The sequence below is a fragment of the Dreissena polymorpha genome, chromosome 4 (genome assembly GCF_020536995.1).
Source record: "Dreissena polymorpha isolate Duluth1 chromosome 4, UMN_Dpol_1.0, whole genome shotgun sequence".
Classification (NCBI taxonomy): Eukaryota; Metazoa; Mollusca; class Bivalvia; order Myida; family Dreissenidae; genus Dreissena; species Dreissena polymorpha.
Genome location: NC_068358.1, coordinates 126,652,933 through 126,673,936, shown reverse-complemented (window position 1 = coordinate 126,673,936; position 21,004 = coordinate 126,652,933). Strand labels below are relative to the sequence as shown.

Here is a 21,004-nt window from a genome sequence, read left to right as displayed (position 1 = left end):
CATCATGCGGCATCTCATAAGGGTCTGCGCTGTTTGCTTAAAGGAATTTCTGTAAGAAATATTCTAAATATGGAAATAAATATACTGGACAGCCCTAATTTTGGAAATAAATTGATCCAATTTAGAAGGATGGGAGAGTCCACTTGGCATAAATGGGTTAATCAATTAAACGGTTACTCACTGCCACTGTTTTTCCAGAGCATGGCCTATATCAATAAAGTACACTTTCTCCCCTATTAATAAAGTACACTTTCCCCCCTATTAATAAAGTACACTTTCCCCCCTATTAATAAAGTACACTTTCCCCCCTATTAATAAAGTGCACTTTCCCCCCTATTAATAAAGTAAACTTTCCCCCCTATTAATAAAGTACACTTTCCCCCCTATTTCAGAGGAGGGTGCGGGGTCCTCGTGGATGGACGATGCTGACATGGGGTACGGCGGCCCCAGGGAGCTCACCTCCGAGTGGTGGGCGGAGTTTGTGAAGGAGGATGATGAGTACAAGCTGGAGCTCTCTGGCAAGCTCATGCTGCTCTTTGAGATACTCAAGATGTGTGAGGACATAGGCGACAAAGTGTAAGTTGGGGGCTAGGATTAAAGTTTGTAAAGCAAGAATTGGCACACCTAAACCACAGTTCTTAACAAGTTTCACATGTATTGCTCTTAGCACATCATTCAATTTCTAAATTGAAGGGATTAATTTGAAATGAACAAAAGAAAAACACTAAATAAAATTTATGATATTAATTCAGAAAATCATAATAACAAAATAATGTGAATATGATGTACATATTTGGTGTAATCCACTTACTGGAAATATACTGGTAGATAATTAATTTCACTTGTTTTTTGGTGTGTTTTTTTTTTAACGCAAGCTTTAAGATGATGTATATATCGTCCCCTACCGATGAAACCGGAGGGGACTTTTGGTTTGCGCTAGAGCGTCTGTCTGTCTGTCAGTCAGTCTGTCACACTTTTCTGGATCCTGTGTTCTTTATATTTTTTCATGAAACTTGAAATATGAATAGATGGCAATATGGAGATTATGCACGTCATTTCATTTTGTTCATACATCAAAAATTCTGGTTGCTATGGCAACAAATATAAAAAAATCTGACAATGGTGGAGTTTCACCGTTAGGGGACCATATTGGTTGACAATAGTCTTGTTTCACTTGTATTTTGGTGTTGTTTTTTTAATCCAAGCTTGAAGATGATGGTTTTTATTAAAATACAGTTTAAGTGATATGTGTTAACATGTGATCTCAATCATTTTGTATTTCAAGGCATACTTGTTGTTACAGGCTAGTCTTCAGTCAAAGCCTCCTCTCCCTTGACATCATTGAGGATTTCCTGGCAAAGATAGATGAAGCCAATCAGCCAGAAGCCAGCGGCGATGGAGACAAGGCTGGAAACAAGGATGGGAAAGCGGGAGATAAACCAGTGGAGGTTGCGGCAGGGGGAAGTGGAGGGGCCTCCTCGTCTGAGATAGGGGCTGGTGAAGGGGCCATCAAGGAGTTGAGTGAGGCGGACAAGAAGGCCAAGGAACTGAAAGAAAGGGTGAGACATACAGAGTGTGTACATTATACCTGCTGCAATCAAAGTTTGTGGGGTTCCATATTGGAATTGGATCTTTTCGTAATTAAGAAGTTGTCTCCCATTCTGGTAGGTATCACGAGTATCCCGGGTAAAAAGCGGTCCGTCTAAAATGTGAATATGACTCATATCTGCAGATTGACCGAAAAGGGCGGATATGGACGAATACAGGCAATATCAACACTTTTTCTGCAATGTTTAATAAAATATACACAATATGTGTTAAATATGTTAGTATTGTCTCAAAATAAAACAATTTAATAGACATTATCATTTTTCCAACTCTCAATTCATATCCGGGAACATGACGAAGTGCCAGAAGATTGTTTTAGGGCTTCACACCACAAACAATATAACTATGCCGACACCACATTTGTTTTGTTGTATAAGTTTACATAATGTTTATATTATATACTGAATGTATTATTATACTTGATGTCGTCTCAAAACTTTAGTATTTAGATATACAATATGCTTTAGAAAATAGTAAAGTATTTTTGGGCTGATTATCGCCAGACCACAAGTAATTAATGATGTTACTTTTCCTTGGTTATATTTTTATTTGAAATCAAAATGTTTATTTAAATATACTGAATGTTATGAATGCAGTAAATATTGTCTGAAATGTCACTGTTTCAAGTGGCATTTTTCATTTGAAAATAAATGATGATTTCAAATGTGCGAATATGATAACATTGACAAATGTGGTTTATCCAATAAAGGATCTATATTTGTAGTACTATAATAACTTTATGCAAGGTAAAAATATCTTATTATCCCCACGCTTTTTGAAAAAAAGGTGGGGATATTGTGGTTATCTCCGCCGTCCGTCCGTCCGTCTGTCTGTCCGTCCGTCCTGGCCACTATCTCCTCCTACACTAAAAGCACTAGAACCTTGAAACTTACACACATGGTAGCTATGAGCATATGTGCGACCCTGCACTATTTGGAATTTTGATCTGACCCCTGGGTCAAAAGTTATAGCGGTTGGGGTGGGGCCGCGTCAGAAATTATCACTCATTTTTTTAGGTTATTTTACATTTACTTCTTTATTTCTACACCGATTTACTTCAAATTGATACTGGACCTCTCTTATGACAATACGGTCAATCTCAACCATGCATGGCCCCATTCCCAACCCTGGGGCGCCCCGCCCACATAGGCCACACCCACCAAAAATTTCCATTTACTATAATTTTTTCATTTCTACACGGATTCACTTCAAATTGATACTGAACTTTTGTTATGACATTAGGGTCAATCTCAACTATGCATGGCCCCAATCCCAACCCTGGGGCGCCCGCCCACATAGGCCACACCCACCAAAAAATTCCATTTACTATAAAAAAAATTTAGGTTATTTTACATTAACTTCATCATTTCTACACTGATTCACTTCAAATTGATACTGAACCTCTCTTATGACAAAACGGTCAAACTCAACTATGCATGGCCCCGTTGCCAACCCTGGGGCGCCACGCCCACATAGACCACACCCGCCCAAAATTGCCTTTTACTATAATTTCTTCATTAATACACTGATTCACTTCAAATTGATACTGAACCTCTCTTATGACAATACGGTCAATCTCAACTATGCATGGCCCCATTACCAACCCTGGGGCACCCCGCCCACATAGGCCACACCCTCCCAAAATTGCCTTTTACTATAACTTCTTTATTTTTACACCCATTCATTTCTAATTGATACTGAACTTCTCTTATGACAATACAGTCAATCTCAACTATGCATGGCCCCATGATCAACCCTGGGGCGCCCTTGGGTCAAACATGCGGCGTGGGGATACGCGTCGGCCTCTGCCGCGCCATTTCTAGTATTTGATTGTGACTATTTATTTTATAAATTCCGGTGGTTTATTGAGAAATATCAGGGAATGAAATCTGATAATTTCAATGTTTCAAACAGTGAAAATTAACAGTGAAAATTATCAATAATTTTCACTTTTTACTGTGAAATTACATCATTTTTTTTACGAAATGACGTCATTATCCCAACAAAAATCTTTAGTTGAACTCTTAAACAATGTGAAAAAGCATAAAATAAAAAAGAAAATTTGTTGGATTCGGGGGAATATAGATATTAATTCACTCGTGATCATTGAAAATATATATTTTCACTCGTTGATGCGCCACTCGTGAAAATATTATTTCAATGATCACTCTTGAATTAAAGGGATATTATGGGTATCTAACAGTTGATAGGTGTCTATCGCCACCGTTGTTTAATTTTGGTGTTTTTAATTCATATACACTTATATTTGTTGATGCAGCATCAACATAATAAAACAATATCCCGGAAAGAGAAAAATAATGCATTCGAATAACAACTGTACTTTCGTTTTGACAACTGACGACAGAAATGATTCGATTTACGATGTGAATCTTAATTTAGTTTTATTGATGATTCGTTCATAAGACACAAAGACACTTTTTTGTTTTACGGATCATTTCAGCTTAGAGGAGTGGGTGAGTCATGTAAAATATTGAATATTATTTATATTTTTATAAACAACTGGTAGCAAGATGAGTTGCAGATAATTGGTCAGTAACCACATTTTAACTAAATCTTTTGACCTGTTAATTCTTTTTACCTCAATTTAACAGTAAAAAATGCCCATAATATCTCTTTAAAATCGATGATCAACCAAATCCAACAAATGTCCTATATATTATAGTTTATTAGTACGTACAAATAATTTAAATGTTTCAAGAATGATTATAACCATTATAGTTCCGCTGTTATTGAAAAGCAATGCATGTCCCGCTAAAATTTTAGATTTGTCTTTAATATTATGTTTTATAAGTGAATGTTACAGCTGTAATATTAATCTTAAACATATAGGCTTCGTTTTTTAACTTTTCGGGATATTGGATATGAACTGTTGAAATATTAATGAAAAATCTAAAATTTTAGCGGGACATGCATTGCTTTTCAATAACAGTGCAACTATAATGGTTATAATCATTCTTTAAACATTTATATGTAGCACTACGATATCATTTGTTCATTTGAATAAATAAAATAACGTGCATATTTTTACATACCAATAAAATATAATATATAGTAACAATCAAATATAAGATATTTTACCTTGCATATTTAACACATATTGTGTATTTTTCATTGAACATTGAAATGAACATTGCACAAAAAGTGTCGATATTGCTTATATTCGTCCATATGCGCACTTTTCGGTCATATTCGCGGAAATGAGTCATATACGCATTTTAGACGGACCGCTTTTTACCCGGGATACTCGTGATACCTACCTGAATGGGAGGCAACTTCTTAATTACGAAAATCCCGAATGACTGTCTGTTGGTTGTGTCCGTGTGAAACAGTCAGTACACCTAAAATAGTTGTGGCAAGCAATACTGGCAAAGTCTTGCAATTGCAGAAATCATGTTTGTTAAAAAGCTCTAGTTGATCTTAGTAAGGCCAGGCAATCTCGCTTGAGCTCAGAGTTTTCGGTGTGCGGTTCAGGAGTTTGAATCCTGGCTTGGCCACACAACCTGTGCAGGGATTGATCATGAAACTTTGTCTTTGGCCATTCTGTAACTCTTGATTTAAGTGTGGCAGTTATCAGTAACTGTCGTAAGTTTGTGCACTTTTTACTGGTTAACCGGTGAGAAGGGCTTAGCTGTTTTTTAGCATTAAAATACAGAGGGATTATATTCAAACATATTTATTAACTGTTTTAACGTTCACTGTACAGCATATTTTCCCTGTAATGAGAACAAAACTTTAACAGACAGATTTTTTTTTCTGCTTCATTGGTATACATTAATGAACTTCATTTAGAACAATTTCTGAATTGCCATTTACATTTAAATAGTGTTGATTTAAACAATCTTATTCAGCGCGAGTACAGTTGAAGAAAACTTATTCTCATTTAAATGCTCCTGTACATGAACCTGATTTTTATTTTCAGCTGTCTCAATATGGCAAGTCATGGACAAAAGGTGGTGATTATTTCCGCATGGATGGCTCAACAAGTTCTATTCACAGAAAACAAGCTCAAGATATGTTTAATGACCCAGAGAACTTTAGGTATTTGGTTGCATCAATCTGAATATGTCATAGATATAAGCCGCGCTGTGGGAAAACAGGGTTTAATGCATGTGTGTAACGGTCGTCCCAGATTAGCTGTGCAAGCTGCATAGGCTAATCAGGGAATACTCTTCCCCTGTTGTGGAGTTTTTTATGTCCCCCACTATAGTAGTGGGGGACATATTGTTTTTGCCCTGTCTGCCTGTTGGTCTGTCTGTCTGTTTGCGCCAACTTTAACATTTTGCAATAACTTTTGCTATATTGAAGATAGCAACTTCATATTTGGCATGCATGTGTATCTCATGAAGCTGCACATTTTGAGTGGTGAAAGGTCAAGGTCATCCTTCAAGGTCAGAGGTCAAATATATGTGGCCAAAATCGCTCATTTTATTAATACTTTTGCAATATTGAAGATAGCAACTTGATATTTAGCATGCATGTGTATCTCATGGAGCTGCACATTTTGAGTGGTGAAAGGTCAAGGTCATCCTTCAAGGTCAGAGGTCAATTATATGTGGCCAAAATCGCTCATTTTATGAATACTTTTGCAATTTTGAAGATAGCAACTTGATATTTGGCATGCATGTGCATCTCATGGAGCTGCTCATTTTGAGTGGTGAAAGGTCAAGGTCATCCTTCAAGGTCAGAGGTCAAATATATGTGGCCCAAATCGCTTATTTTATGAATACTTTTGCAATATTGAAGATAGCAACTTGATATTTGGCATGCATGTGTATGTCATGGAGCTGCACATTTTGAGTGGTGAAAGGTCAAGGTCATCCTTCACAAGGTCAAGGTCATCCTACAGTGTCAAACATCATATAGGGGGACATTGTGTTTCACAAACACATCTTGTTCTTTAAAGGAAGACCATCTGCAATCTAAGGGGAAAATGTCGTCCTTTATTAGCTTGTGCATACCGCACAGGCTAATTTGGAACAAAACTATACGCACATGCATTAAACCCTGTTTTCTCATAGCAGGATTCATATTCTATGACTATTATTCAGAACTCGGCTACGTCTTGGCCATTTCTTTATCGTCAGCAGTCCTATTTATTTTGTCAACTTTTCCAAATCATAGTGCTATTTTTATGCTCCCCCAACATTTTTGGGGGGAGTATATAGTCGCCGCTTCGTCTGTCCGTCCATGTGTCTGTCCGTCAGTGCACAATTTTTGTACGGGCTATTTCTCAGCAATTAATGACCGGAATTAAATTAAACTTTATGGGAAGCTTCACTACCAAGAGGAGATGTGCATATTATCAGCCGGTTCTGGTCGGATGATTTTTCACAGAGATATGGCCCTTTGAAAATTTCCATTAACTGTACATATAGTGCAATTCTTGTCCGGGCTATTTCTCAGCAAATAATGACCGGAATTCAATGAAACTTTATGGGAAGCTTCACTACCAAGAGGAGATGTGCATTTTATCAGCCGGTTCTCGTCAGATGATTTTTCACAGAGTTATGGCCCTTTGAAATTTTCCTTTGTACATATAGTGCAATTCTTGTCGGAGCTATTTCTCAGCAACTTATTACGGGAATTCAATGAAACTTTATGGGAAGCTTCACTACCAACAGGAGATGTGCATATTATCAGCCGGTTATGGTCGGATGATTTTTTAGAGTTATGGCCGTTTGAAATTTTCTATAAACTGTACATATAGTGCAATTCTTGTCCGGGCTATTTCTCCCCAACTACTGACTGGAATACAATAAAGCGTTATGGGAAGCTTAACTACCTTTAGGAGATGCGCATGTTATTAGTGGGTTCTGGTAAGATGATTTGTTATGCTGCCCCAAAATTTATTTTTGGGCCAAAATTTATTTTGGGGGGAGCATATAGTCGCCGCTTTGTCTGTCCATGTGTGTGTCTGTCTGTCCGTCCGTGCACAATTTTGTCCGGGCTATTTCTCAGCAACTAATGACTAGAATTCAATGAAACTTTATGGGAAGCTTCACTGCCAAGAGGAGATGTGCATATTATCAGCGGGTTCTGGTCGGATGATTTTTCACAGATTATGGCCCTTTGAAATTTTCTATAAAAAAAATTATTGTCCCCCCAAATACTGTGCCCTCAAGACGTTTCCTTTTATCTGAATATATAGTGCAATATTGTGACAAAAAAAACTTTGGGGAGCATCACCCATCTCCGACGGTTTCTTGTTTAGAGAGTTATGGCCCTTTGAAATTTTTAAGTTGCTTAACCATCCATCGTATTATTTTGTCCAAAGTTATGCCCCTCAAGACGTTTCCTTTTATCTGAATATATAGTGCAATATTGTAACAAAAAAAAACTACTTTGGGGAGCATCACCCGTCTCCGACGGTTTCTTGTTAACAAATATTTTTAAATGATGCCTGGAGACACTATTGTTGAATATTGCTTACATTATTTATTAAAATTTTATTGCTGAGTAACATATTTAAAAACAAACTTGCCATAGTAATCTGCTCTTGTAGGTTCTCAAGTCTTGTTTAACACTAAATGGTCTGTCAGGTCAACTTTGAACAATGTTGAATTATGAAGTCGCTTTGGCATAGTGGATATGTTGACCTCTGTTACTGGGAGCTTCCAGGTTTTAGCCCTTCTTTAGGAGCGTTCTCAAGATCTATCCCAAAGATTCCAAATTGGTTCCTCCCAGGAAAGTAACTTGAGAGGGTCCCTTAAGGACTTAAGCTCTTGATGCAATAGAATAATAACAAATTTGTTTTAGCTTATTTTCTATCATTAATAATGTATATAGAAATGCTAGTTAACTTTAAAGCATCTCATCCCCCTTTTTGTTAACAACGTTCCTATTATAAATAATATTTTTTTAAATCAATTATCATCTTCCAGATAGGGATGACCTCTTGTAAAATAAATATGTACTCTCTTATTTGTTGTGTGCATTATAAAATGAAATTGTTTTTGAAAATGGAATAAATACTTCACCTTCATCGAACCATATTGCATGTTTCAGAGCCCGTCTGTTCTTGATCTCAACAAAGGCTGGCAGCTTGGGAATCAATCTTGTGTCGGCCAATCGTGTCATCATTTTCGATGCTTCCTGGAACCCCTCACACGACATCCAGTCAATATTCCGTGTGTACAGATTTGGACAAGTCAAGCCAGTGTATGTGTACAGATTTTTAGCACAGGTTAGTTCTTCTTTCTGTATGTAGTTTAATCCATGTTTGACACAGACTGAGGTAAACTATTTAATAATTGCCTCAATGTATAGAAGACCTACTTTCATGAAATATATATCTTCAATATGATTAACATGTGGCATAATTAAATAGATTGTCACTTTGTGTTTTAACAGGGTTGTGACTTTGATGCTATATCAACATTTTTCCATAGCTGGATATCATTTTAGCTCAATACGAACCTTGCAACAAAAGTCTCAAAGGATTATTCTGTATTTAAAAGAAAAAAGTTATTCAAATAAGCCATCAAGTGTATACAAAGCCTCTGCCTTAAATCGCTTCAGGGAACAATGGAAGAGAAGATATACGAGCGGCAGGTCACGAAGCAGTCGCTGTCACAGAGAGTCGTGGATGAGCATCAGATAGAGCGTCACTTCACGGCGGCCGACCTTCAGGAGCTCTACCGCTTCACACCTGACCGGCTCGATGATCCAAACAGGAAGGAGCGACCTCTGCCCATCTTGCCAAAGGTCTGTGATTGATTATTTACATGAGTTGAATAAAAACAGTCTGACTTTAGGTCACCACCACCTGCATTTATTGACTAACTCCTGTATTAAATTACTGTTACTGATAACCCCATCCAATGTCCATTGAAAACATCTGCAATTAATGACCAACAACCAAATGCAGTTGTCCTAATTTGGATAAGGTATTGAGCAACCAATGGTCAGTAGCGTAGCAATATTGCTTATCAACTGTCTATAAATATTATTTATAGTGATAATTTTCTTCTTGAGTATATTGGGTTACTTAATTAATTCTCTTTTGCTCAATGTTATGTGAAACCGGAGGGGACTTGTGGTTTGCGCTCTGTGTGTCAGTGAGTCTGTCTGTAAGTCTGTCACACTTTTCTGGATCCTGCGATAACTTTAAAAGTTCTTCATATTATTTCATGTAACTTGAAACATGGATAGATGGCAATATGGAGATAATGCACGTCATTTCATTTTGTTCCTACATCAATAATTCTGGTTGCTATGGCAACAAAATTATTTAAACATAAAAAAATCTGACAATGGTGGAGTTTCACGGGTAGGGGACAATATTGCTTGGCAATCTCTTGTTAATTGCCTTTGTTTTGTAAATAAGGGCGCTATAGAAATTTAGGAGAAAAGAAAGATACGATAAAATGAATAATAAAAAGAGATGCTCAATGAAAGAAACAAATTGATTGATTGAAATAAAAAAACTGAGATATATTATAAATGTGTTTAAATTGCATGTTTAGGATCACATGCTGGCTGAGATAAGTACAACAAACAAGGAGTGGATTGTGACATTCCACGAGCATGATTCTCTTCTGGAAAATGTAGAGGAACAGAAACTTACGGAGGATGAAAAGAAGGCAGCGTGGGAAGACTATGAGAACGAAAAGAAGGGAATCAACATGAACAGTAAGCAATGTCTTCACTGTTCCAGTCTCTGCAAAGTTCCTGAAACCATTTTTTGCCATTAGGTCTGGTGAAGTCATATTAAATACTGGTCAAATGTCCATTTAAATGGCCAATGAGCTACAAAGTACCCCTTGACCTGATTTTTAGCTCGGCTGTTTTCGGAGAAAACCCTGGGCCTCTGGTCCTCTTTGTTTACCAATCATGGTGGTCAGTATTCTGGAAACTATTCCTGGACCTTGTAAAGTTTACTGGTTTTATCGGAGAGTTGACAAGGAGCTTTTGTGGAGACTTCACTGCGTTGTTCTATTGTTATTCATTATTGTATGAGTGAAAAAGTAACTTTAAATTGCAAATAACTAAATGATACCTTGTTTAATAAGTTAAGATTCATCCACTGAAGACAGCTTACTTGTAGTTCCCATATTTAACCCTTTCCCCATCAGATATAAAGTGAAAATCGTTATATGCAAACAGCATAAAACCAGAACAGCCTGCGAGTGACTCCTGGTTAGGTTTTATCATGTTTGCTGCTCATCAGTACCAAAAGGTTTATGGTTGGAAAGGAAGTTAATATCAAATAAGAATGGTCTTTAATTTAATTTGATTTCTAAGAGACTACAAATGCGTCAAAGTGCGTATTTGAGTGGTTAAGTGTTCACAATAGCCTCTAAGTAACGCTTAACTTCTCCCGTTTTCAGTGCAGAAGATGATGGGCGGTGCGATGATGGGGGGGATGATGCCGGGCCAGATGGGCTCCATCCAACAGCAGATGCTGGCCACCCAGCAGTTGAACATGCAGAACCTCCTCCTGCAGGGCTCAGCCAACCTGGGACAGGCCGCCGTACTCCAGATAGTACAGGATCTTAAGGCTAGGGTGGGTCAAGATCTTAAGGCTAGGGTGGGTCAAGTTCTTAAGGCTAGGGTGGGTATGATAGCTGTAGCCTAGTGGATATGTTGTCCGCCTTGCCACCGGGAGGTCACAGGTTTAATCCCGCTGTGGGAGCATTCTTTAGATCTCTAAAAGACATCCAAGTTCTGGTTTAACCCAGAAAGCAGACTGGAAAGTTTTTCATTAAGCTTTAGACTTATGATGCAATCAAGCTAAAATAAATAGGTTTAAACTTAGGTTGGGTACTTTAAATAAGTGTTGGGCCCTTGGTCTCTCCCAATCTTTTTCCCATTCTGTGTTTAGGTCTATCATAAAAACATCTTTATTTGCCATGTCATTTTTTTCTGATGAAGTCTGAACAATGGTTTGGTGAACTAGTAATGCCATTATGGCCGTGTAATGCTCAGCTTATAATGGTCAGCACACAGTGATTATATGGATTTGATATGCAAGAGTTCCATTCCACCAATCAAACTTGGGGTGGTGGTGTTAATAACAGAAGGTAAATTTCTTTTAAGGTCCACGCTTAAGCTATTTATTTCATCTATCATTTGTTAAGAAGGTGGATCATGTGCTTTCCTATAAATATTTGTCTTCCTAAAAATATGTTGTACTAACAGAAATTGTTGCAAAATACAGAATTTTGTAAATATGAAAGTCACTGGAGACTGACTGACTGCGGTAGTTTTACTTCATTGAATGAAGAAATGATCTTCAAAAAACGTTAGTTTACTGTCAAAGGTGATTGCCCAAGACTAACTGGTTTATAAGGGGTAGTTATAACTCTATCGCTCCCTCTCGTTCACCATGGTACTCTATTCCAGTTCCCCACACTCTCCCCAGACCTGTTCCAGCAGCGTGTGCAGGCAGTGTTGAGGCAGGTGCTCACCCAGCAGATCATGCAGCAGTCGGAGATGCAGCGCAGACAGGTACCGGCATTGCAATAGTTTACATTGTTTATTGGCTGATAAACAATTGATTGCAAGGCTTTTAAATCTTGGGCTTAAAATCCTGCAACTTGTGTGGGGTAATACCTTTGCATGAGGACATCACATGGTTAAAAAACAAAGCAAAATGTCCTATATTCTTTTATCTTAACAGAGGCGTCAAAGTTCAGGATTATGCCTGAAATCAGGATTTTGGCCCTTAAGGACCAATTTTGATATTGATATAAATCAAGAGGATTTTTTTCTGGAATTTTAAGATTATTGTCACAAAATGTCATCTTAAACACAAATTATTTTACTTTGACATAATGTTTACAAAGTTATATACCATTGTAAACAAAGTTACATTAGTTATTTACAATAGTAAACAAAGTTACATGAATTATTAACCCTTCTTTTGCTCTGGCCCCAAAACGATTGGCCTATTTTCAGGATTTTAGATTTTAGCCAATTGACACCCCTGCTTAAATATATGAATAGTTAGGAAATACTGGCCCCGGTCCTTCATAACTTATTCTATATATACTTTTTGTTCTTAAAAGTGGAATGTGTCGTCCCTTATAAGCCTGTGAAGACTGCACAGGCCAAACTGGGACAACACTTTACACACATGCATTAAGCCCAGTTTTCCCAGAATTTGGCTCAGTTATTTCTTTCTTGCTTCCAGATTGAGCAGCAGAGACTGAACGAGCTGAACAGACTCAACCAGATCAAGCAGCAGATCCAACGCCAGCAGGCCATGCTGGGCAACCAGCAGCACAGCTGGAACTCTGCACGCATGCCCGGACCCACTGGTAGCTACATTACTAACCTGGGCCAGGCCCCCGGTGGGGCGACTGGTCAGAACCAGTCCCTGCATCTAAGTGGGTCTATGCCGAACCTGCAGAGGCAACTAATGGGGTTGGGTGGTCAGCAGGGAGGGAACTCTAACACGCAGAAGAAGTGAGATGTGGGGATATTATAATGCTTGGAGACTTTAGAGGAAATGTGTAGTTTTATGATAACATGGGACAAGCCATTGGAACACAGTTAAAAGTTCAAATGTAAGAGATATATTTTGAAAACGAGATAATTTCTTGTAAGTGATTGGAATTGACAATAACATCCAGGATTTGAATACAATAGAACATGTAAAAAATGTTATCATTGGAAAATTATTTTATTTTTAGTAAGTGAATGAAAAAGAACCCTTACGCTTACATGTAGGATTATTGAATCGAAAGCAATGAAACACTTCGAAGTGATCTGCATAATGAATCATTCAAAGGTTTCGTGAAAACTTTGGATCTTCAAAAGACAGATATGGAATTTTCACAATTGACCATCAAGTCAAAAAAAGTGTAACATTTGGATGTATTTATTGGCCAATGTAAGTCAGAAAAGGTCATAGCATGACTTTTCAAGATGTGTATGTGGAAGGACTTTCATGTTGTAATTTATGGCAATATTGCATTTTGTTGTTGAGTATTATTAAATGTAGATGTTGTTTTTGTAAATACCTGAAGATCCAGTAGATGTGAAACTGGGTAAGGAAAAGTGTGCGATGAGTGATAAGGAAGAAATCAGTTTAAACATGGGCAATTTAATATTTTAGAGTTCTATTTCATAAAAATGTTCAGCATAAATACAGTCATTTACCGGTTTCGTGCTTTCTGATACAGTAGAATCACTGTTTGATTGCAGATTTATTAAACATTAAGAATTTCAGTTTTCTTGTTTGAAAAACCTGAATTAAATGAATATTTAAAATCAAGACGTCTTACATACATATCTGTATCATCCACCTGTTGTAATAATATTTAAGTTAAAACAATTCACCTATATTAAATAATGTAGTTTTTTAATGTGTCGGGTACGATGCGATGATCAGAAAAATGTGATAATACAAATAATCGTGACAGTCCAATAAATGTTCATGTAATTCCTCTTCTACTGAACAAGTGTGTCTGAAATTTATTGTAACATATATTATGTCCAGGGTTATCAAATATTTATAAGTTATTCAGAACATTTAAGACTGGACATTTATGAAGGTCATTTTTCATCATTTTTATGTGGGATCAATTACATTAAAAATGTATGTAAGGAAGTTTTGTATTTAATGTATATTGAACTTGTTGACGTATTTTGTGCTTTAAATTGCAATATTCATGCAGTGTTACAATTGCAAAAAGTAAGGCATTTGTAATAACTCTGATTATATCAGTAAACATAACCTGCAATAAATAAAAGAAAGAAAGAAGTGGTACTATGATGTCTTACATTTGGGACCTTCAAGTAGACTGCCTAGACTCAAAGGTATATCACGATGAATTCGAAACACTTTATATATATATATATATATAACATATTGTATGAATCTACAGGCATTTTCAAGTTACAATTATACAAAGGCACTTTCTATATATTTCCATGTCTATAATTGACTATTTATTATATACCTATTTTTATCAATCAATCAGCTTCCATCATTTGTACTACACGGATGTCCAATACTCAACCATATTGGGTCCTATGGAATCCGTATGGCGTGGTCCAAGTTTAAACGATCATTATCGAGTTAACTATAGTTGTAAGGGTCATAAAGAATCAAGAGAATCTATATTATTTTCAACCAAGACCTTTTGCAGATGGTTTTATAATAAGTCTTAAAATTCACTGAGGGCTGATTGCTGGAGAAACATCAAAAACAGCTAACATCACAAAACATACTGAAATGAAGTGAAAGTTTGCACTCTGTATCAGAGGTGACTTTGTCAGGCATGTTAACCCTTTCCCACTTGGAAGCAAAGTGAAAATGGCTTTGTGCAAACAGCATAAAACCAGAACAGCCTGCGAGTGTCTGTTCAGTTTTTACGCTGTTTGCTGCTCATCAGTATCTAAGAGATGGAAATGTAGCCTTAAAAACTTGATTCTAGTGTTAAAGGTCTTTATTTAAATATAACTTTCAAAGGGATGACATATGCGTGAAAAACAATTCAAAAATGAGTATTACTGTTAATATTCTAGCTACTTTTTGTCTGCCAACTAGTCTACTGGCTGCTTGTATCAGTGAAGTACAATAAATTATTTTGTGAAATTGTTACAGCTGTTCTTGTGTGTGAATGCTCGAGTGATAAATAGCTTGATGTTTACCCTCAGAACATTTGCCTTTTGTGAAGAAGTAAATTTATCATAACTTTTTGTGTACGCATTTCAGCTTCAAGACTTATTGTTTAAGGTGAATTGAATTGATATTAGCTTATAAAAAATCTCTTAATAGGATGATTAAGGATGAATGCATCGTTGGGACAGATTATCTTGACAAATACTAAATGCTTTCATACATGTATGTGTACTTGCATATTTTTCATTTATTAGCATATTTTTGATAAATTAACATGAATCTTTTATTTTCTGAAATTATCCCCACCCAAGTGTTTCACTAAAAATACAGTTACATAGCATATCACCAATTAAAAGTTTATGCATCTATAAAGTAAAAAGGAAATTGATCAATCGTTATATTACTCACATATAGTGCTATTCAAGAGTCGGTTTATTTGGCTATAAAGCTAAACCTGCATTCATTTTGCATTTTAAAACTGGGAGCCACTCACTTGGTTGTCAACCATTGAATTGTAAAATAAAAAACATGATTTTCAGATACTTTGCATTTAAAATCCCATGAAGAACTAGATACATATGCACAGTTATTTATTGTTGTAGAAAATGTCTTTGAGTAAGGGGAAAAGATGAACTTGCAAATTACCACCTTGATCCTGTCCATGAAGGGTACATGAGCAGTTTATGAGTTATAACATGTTTTGCTGTCGACTTGTTATTATATCTGGTAATTGCTTTGCTGAAAACTGTCTTATTTATTTATCATAATATACATGTATTTTTACATTGAAGTCAATGTATGGTTTAATTTTCTTTTACATCATGGTTACTAGACTTAAAGCTTATCTCTTCTTTTGCTTGTAAGCAGACATATCTTGGATGTTGAAAACTGGTGAACAGTAATTCTAGTAAACACATGTTCAATCAATTGAATATTTTTAGCATTCAACTTCTACTTATGTACTTAAAATTAATAATGTTAAATGAGTTTGTTTTGATTTAAATAAATCAGTGTTTATATTTGGTAAATACAACAGTGTTGGTAAACTGTTTTCAAATATGTGAACCATTTGGTACGCTTTTAAAAAGCATCTCACATGTTTTTTATTAGTTGTAGCAATAAACTGATATTGCCTTACTCTGCCACTTTCACAAAATTCCATTTTCAACCTTGTCCATAAATTTGTAAAAACAACTTTAGGTAAATTCTAACTACATTCTCTGTGAACCATTTGTAGCAACCTTGGTGATTGAATGTAACTGATTTCACCAGTGACCACACTTTGATGACCATAAAAAGTCCATTATTTGAGCCTTGTTCTGAGAAAACTGGGCTTAATGCATGTGTGTAAAGTGTCATCCCAGATAAGCCTGTGCAGTCTGCACCGGCTAATCAGGGACGAAACTTTCCGCATAAACTTGATTTTTGGCAAGGAGGGACTTCCTTGAAACTAAAAATACCATAAAAGCGTAAAGTGTCGTCCCTGATTAGCCTGTGGGGACTGCACAGGCAAATCTGGGACTACACTTTATGCACATGTATTAAGTCCAGTTTTCTTAGAACACGACTCATTTTGATACTGAATTGTGTAAAGCTAGGCTAAGGCATTGTCCTGATGTAAAAATGTGTTACATTAATAAGTCACTTTTAAAAACAATAGATCCACTCAATTGTTAACATTGATCACACATGCTTACAGTTCAATAAATGAGTGAAATTTCATGACTTTGCACAATTGTGTATTAGAATCTTGTTTAGTTCAAAACAGTTTTTATCTTGTTTAGTTCAAAATGGTTTTTATCTTGTTCAGTTCAAACTATACAACTGATTAGTCTGTATCTGGGTATCTCGTATTAAATTCAGTTTGCATGCCACAACTCCATAGCTCTGTTTAATGAATACTTTTACAAACATTGTAGGGTCCCATAACTTAGACCCATAAATTAGAATTATGTCCATATTTTCAATTATCTTGGGAGGTTGACAGAAAAAATAATGTTTTCATAAATATCGACAAGTAAAAAAAAAAGATAAATGAAAGCAGCGCTTGTTTGATCTGATAAATCTTAAAATGACAAAATTGAACCGATAATGGATAAATGACATAAGCCTGAGTGTATCTGTTTCAATGACATGTCTTTTGATTAGCTGAGTTTGGTAGAATAAATGGAAGCAGAAAAAGATTAGATGTCTGATCAATTATTAATGAGTCGGAAGTGTGCTAGCCCATTAACCCAGTGTTGATTAGGAAGCATAGCATATTTTAGTGAACTTATGTTCTGAGGATGGGTTTAAGTTTACAGGTGACTCTCAACAACCATGGGTAATTGAATCAAATATGCGTGTGGCATCTGTATAAAAGGTCACTGTCACATTTCATTACTTAGTTTCAAAAACGAAAATTCAAGACTTGGAATAGCACCTGTTTTGCATAAGTTTACAGCTAACCTTTGTTGTCTTATTCTGAGGAAATTCGAAACCACATTCAAATAAGATTCAATGCTCTGTGTTAATATTTTAATCAATTGCAACACAACATAGTAGTCCTGTCTACTTTTACATAGTCATTTTATAGACATAAGTGAATACTAGTGGTCCTGTCTACTTTTACATAGTCATTATATACACATAAGTGAATATTAGTAGTCATGTCTACCTTTACATAGTCATTATATACACATAAAGTGAATATTAGTAGTCATGTATACTTTTACATAGTCATATACACATAAGTGAATACTAGTGGTCCTGTCTACTTTTACATAGTCATTATATACACATAAGTGAATACTATTGGTCCTGTCAACTTTTACATAGTCATTTATATTATATACACATAAGTGAATATTAGTAGTCATGTCTACCTTTACATAGTCATTATATACACATAAAGTGAATATTAGTAGTCATGTATACTTTTACATAGTCATATACACATAAGTGAATACTAGTGGTCCTGTCTACTTTTACATAGTCATTATATACACATAAGTGAATACTATTGGTCCTGTCAACTTTTACATAGTCATTTATATTATATACACATAAGTGAATACTACTGGTCCTGTCTACTTTTACATAGTCATTATATACACATAAGTGAATACTAGTGGTCCTGTCTACTTTCATAATCATTATATACACATAAGTGAATACTAGTGGCCCTGTCTACTTTTACATAGTCATTATATACACATAAGTGAATACTAGTAGTCCTGTCTACTTTTACATAGTCATTATATACACATAAGTGAATACTAGTAGTCCTGTCTACTTTTACATAGTCATTATATACACATAAGTGAATACTAGTAGTCCTGTCTACTTTTACATAGTCATTATATACACATAAGTGAATACTAGTGGCCCTGTCTACTTTTACATAGTCATTATATACACATAAGTGAATACTAGTGGTCCTGTCTACTTTTACATAGTCATTATATACACATAAGTGAATACTAGTGGTCCTGTCTACTTTTACGTAGTCATTATATACACATAAGTGAATACTAGTGGTCCTGTCTACTTTTACATAGTCATTATATACACATAAGTGAATACTAGTAGTCCTGTCTACTTTTACATAGTCATTATATACACATAAGTGAATACTAGTGGTCCTTTCTACTTTTACATAGTCATTATATACACATAAGTGAATACTAGTGGTCCTGTCTACTTTTACATAGTCATTATTTACACATAAGTGAATACTAGTAGTCCTATCTACTTTTACATAGTCATTATTTACACATAAGTGAATACTAGTGGTTCTTTCTACTTGTACATAGTCATTATATACACATAAGTGAATACTAGTGGTTCTTTCTACTTGTACATAGTCATTATATACACATAAGTGAATACTAGTGGTCCTGATTACTTTTACATAGTCATTATATACACATAAGTGAATACTAGTTGTCCTGTCTACTTGTACATAGTCATTATATACACATAAGTGAATACTAGTGGTCCTGTCTACTTGTTCATAGTCATTATATACACATAAGTGAATACTATTGGTCCTGTCTACTTGTACATAGTCATTATATACACATAATTGAATACTAGTGGTCCTGTCTACTTTTACATAGTCATTTTATACACATAAGTGAATACTAGTGGTCCTGTCTACTTTTACATAGTCATTATATACACATAAGTGAATACTAGTGGTTCTTTCTACTTGTACATAGTCATTATATACACATAAGTGAATACTACTGGTCCTGTCTACTTTTACATAGTCATTATATAGGCATAAGTGAATACTACTGGTCCTGTCTACTTTTACATAGTCATTGTATACACATAAGTGAATACTAGTGGTCCTGTCTACTTTTACATAGTCATTATATACACATAAGTGAATACAAAAAGATATCAAGTATACAGATCGCCGTGCGCAAATGCGCTTTGGAAAGCAACGGAAAGGGTAGAACTATAAAAATAAGTAAAATTTCACAGGGTGCTGCTACCTGCTTCTTTATGGTTCCCCCCTCCATGTTGGTCAACAATTTTTTTAATTTGTTGAATTGTATTGAGTATTTTTGCTTATATTAAATGGCAAACGATTATACATTGCTTTAAAACATTGCTGATCAGTGAAACTAAGAAATTACATAGATTTATTAAATCAATGTTCAATTATACCAGAATTGTTTCGTATTCCACCCTGCCACTTGCGAGAAGAACACTGTACCTTATGTCATCCTTAAAGCGGGTATATACGATTTTGTCAAATATTACTGAATTTATATTAACGGTGTAAAAAACTTATTATATATATATATTTCAATATAAATTAAAATAAAAGTTAAGAAGAACATGTGTCGAAAAATGCGAAATAAGCCAGATATTTAATTCTGAAATTGAAAACGGCTGTACAGCCGAATTCGCCAGCATGTATACCATACATGTACGATGTGCATCTAAACTTAGTTTAACGGTTTATTTGAATTCCTGCAACGATATCTATTCATACGACACACGAACACTATCTCCGATCCTAATACAAAGACGAATGCTTCGGTTATTGTAGGAAAATATGTACGTCACTATCGGCTCGGGGCGCTATTTTGTCTTTGCTGCATTTTATGAAATTCGGCTTTAATGTATAATTTTTCTTGCCTATTTTGTGTTATTGTAACATATTTTATCAATATATTACAATTAAACACATATAAAAAATCGTATATACCCGCTTCTTTCCCTGAGCTCTAACAAGAGGCCCACTCTTGCTCACCTGAGACTTAAGGCAATTCAACATTTCTCACAATGCTTGAGATTTTTATATTTTAGAACACGACCGGATATCATTTGAAAACTGTTCTGACAAAGTGTTATAAAGATTGGACAAAAATATGTAACTTCGAGAGTATTACGAAGGTTTAACTTTAGCCAAAGTAGGAAATATGCCCCCTCCCTGGTGGCCATATTTTTCAACAAACCATAACTATTGAAAACTCAGTTGAGTTAGAACAAATGTACTAACCAAGTTCCATCAAGATTGAACTATAAATGTGACTTCAATACAGAAAACAAGTTTCTTTTACAGCATTATATTGAAAAATGCCCCGCCCTCTGGCGGCCGTTTTTTTTAACGGACAGGAATCCTTTTGGAACTCAGCCAAGTTATCATTAGAAAATGTACTGACCAAGTTTCATGAAGATTGGACTAAAATGTGACTTCTAGAGTGCTAGGAAGGTTCTACTAAAGCCAAAAATGCCCTGCCTCTAGCGGCCATATTTTAACGCATATTTTACCATTTTTATGCTCCCCCCAAAAAAATTGGG

General features: G+C 35.5%; 1 protein-coding gene across 2 annotated transcripts in view; it reads left to right on the top strand.

The window, feature by feature from the left end:
* Nucleotides 1-16,924, top strand: part of LOC127876664 (transcriptional regulator ATRX-like) — a 41,916-nt gene extending 24,992 nt beyond the window's left edge. The window contains exons 22-30 of one of the 2 annotated variants that reach the window (XM_052422024.1): nt 393-576; nt 1,304-1,559; nt 5,549-5,667; nt 8,635-8,812; nt 9,148-9,333; nt 10,095-10,260; nt 10,959-11,134; nt 11,974-12,078; nt 12,764-16,924. In XM_052422024.1, coding sequence (XP_052277984.1) covers nt 393-576; nt 1,304-1,559; nt 5,549-5,667; nt 8,635-8,812; nt 9,148-9,333; nt 10,095-10,260; nt 10,959-11,134; nt 11,974-12,078; nt 12,764-13,042 — 1,649 coding nt within the window. In that variant the 3' untranslated portion in view covers nt 13,043-16,924. Of the gene's footprint in view, nt 1-392; nt 577-1,303; nt 1,560-5,548; nt 5,668-8,634; nt 8,813-9,147; nt 9,334-10,094; nt 10,261-10,958; nt 11,159-11,973; nt 12,079-12,763 lie in introns of both variants that reach the window. The other variant, XM_052422023.1, reaches the window with a different exon arrangement.
* The last annotated feature ends 4,080 nt before the right edge of the window (nt 16,925-21,004 follow it).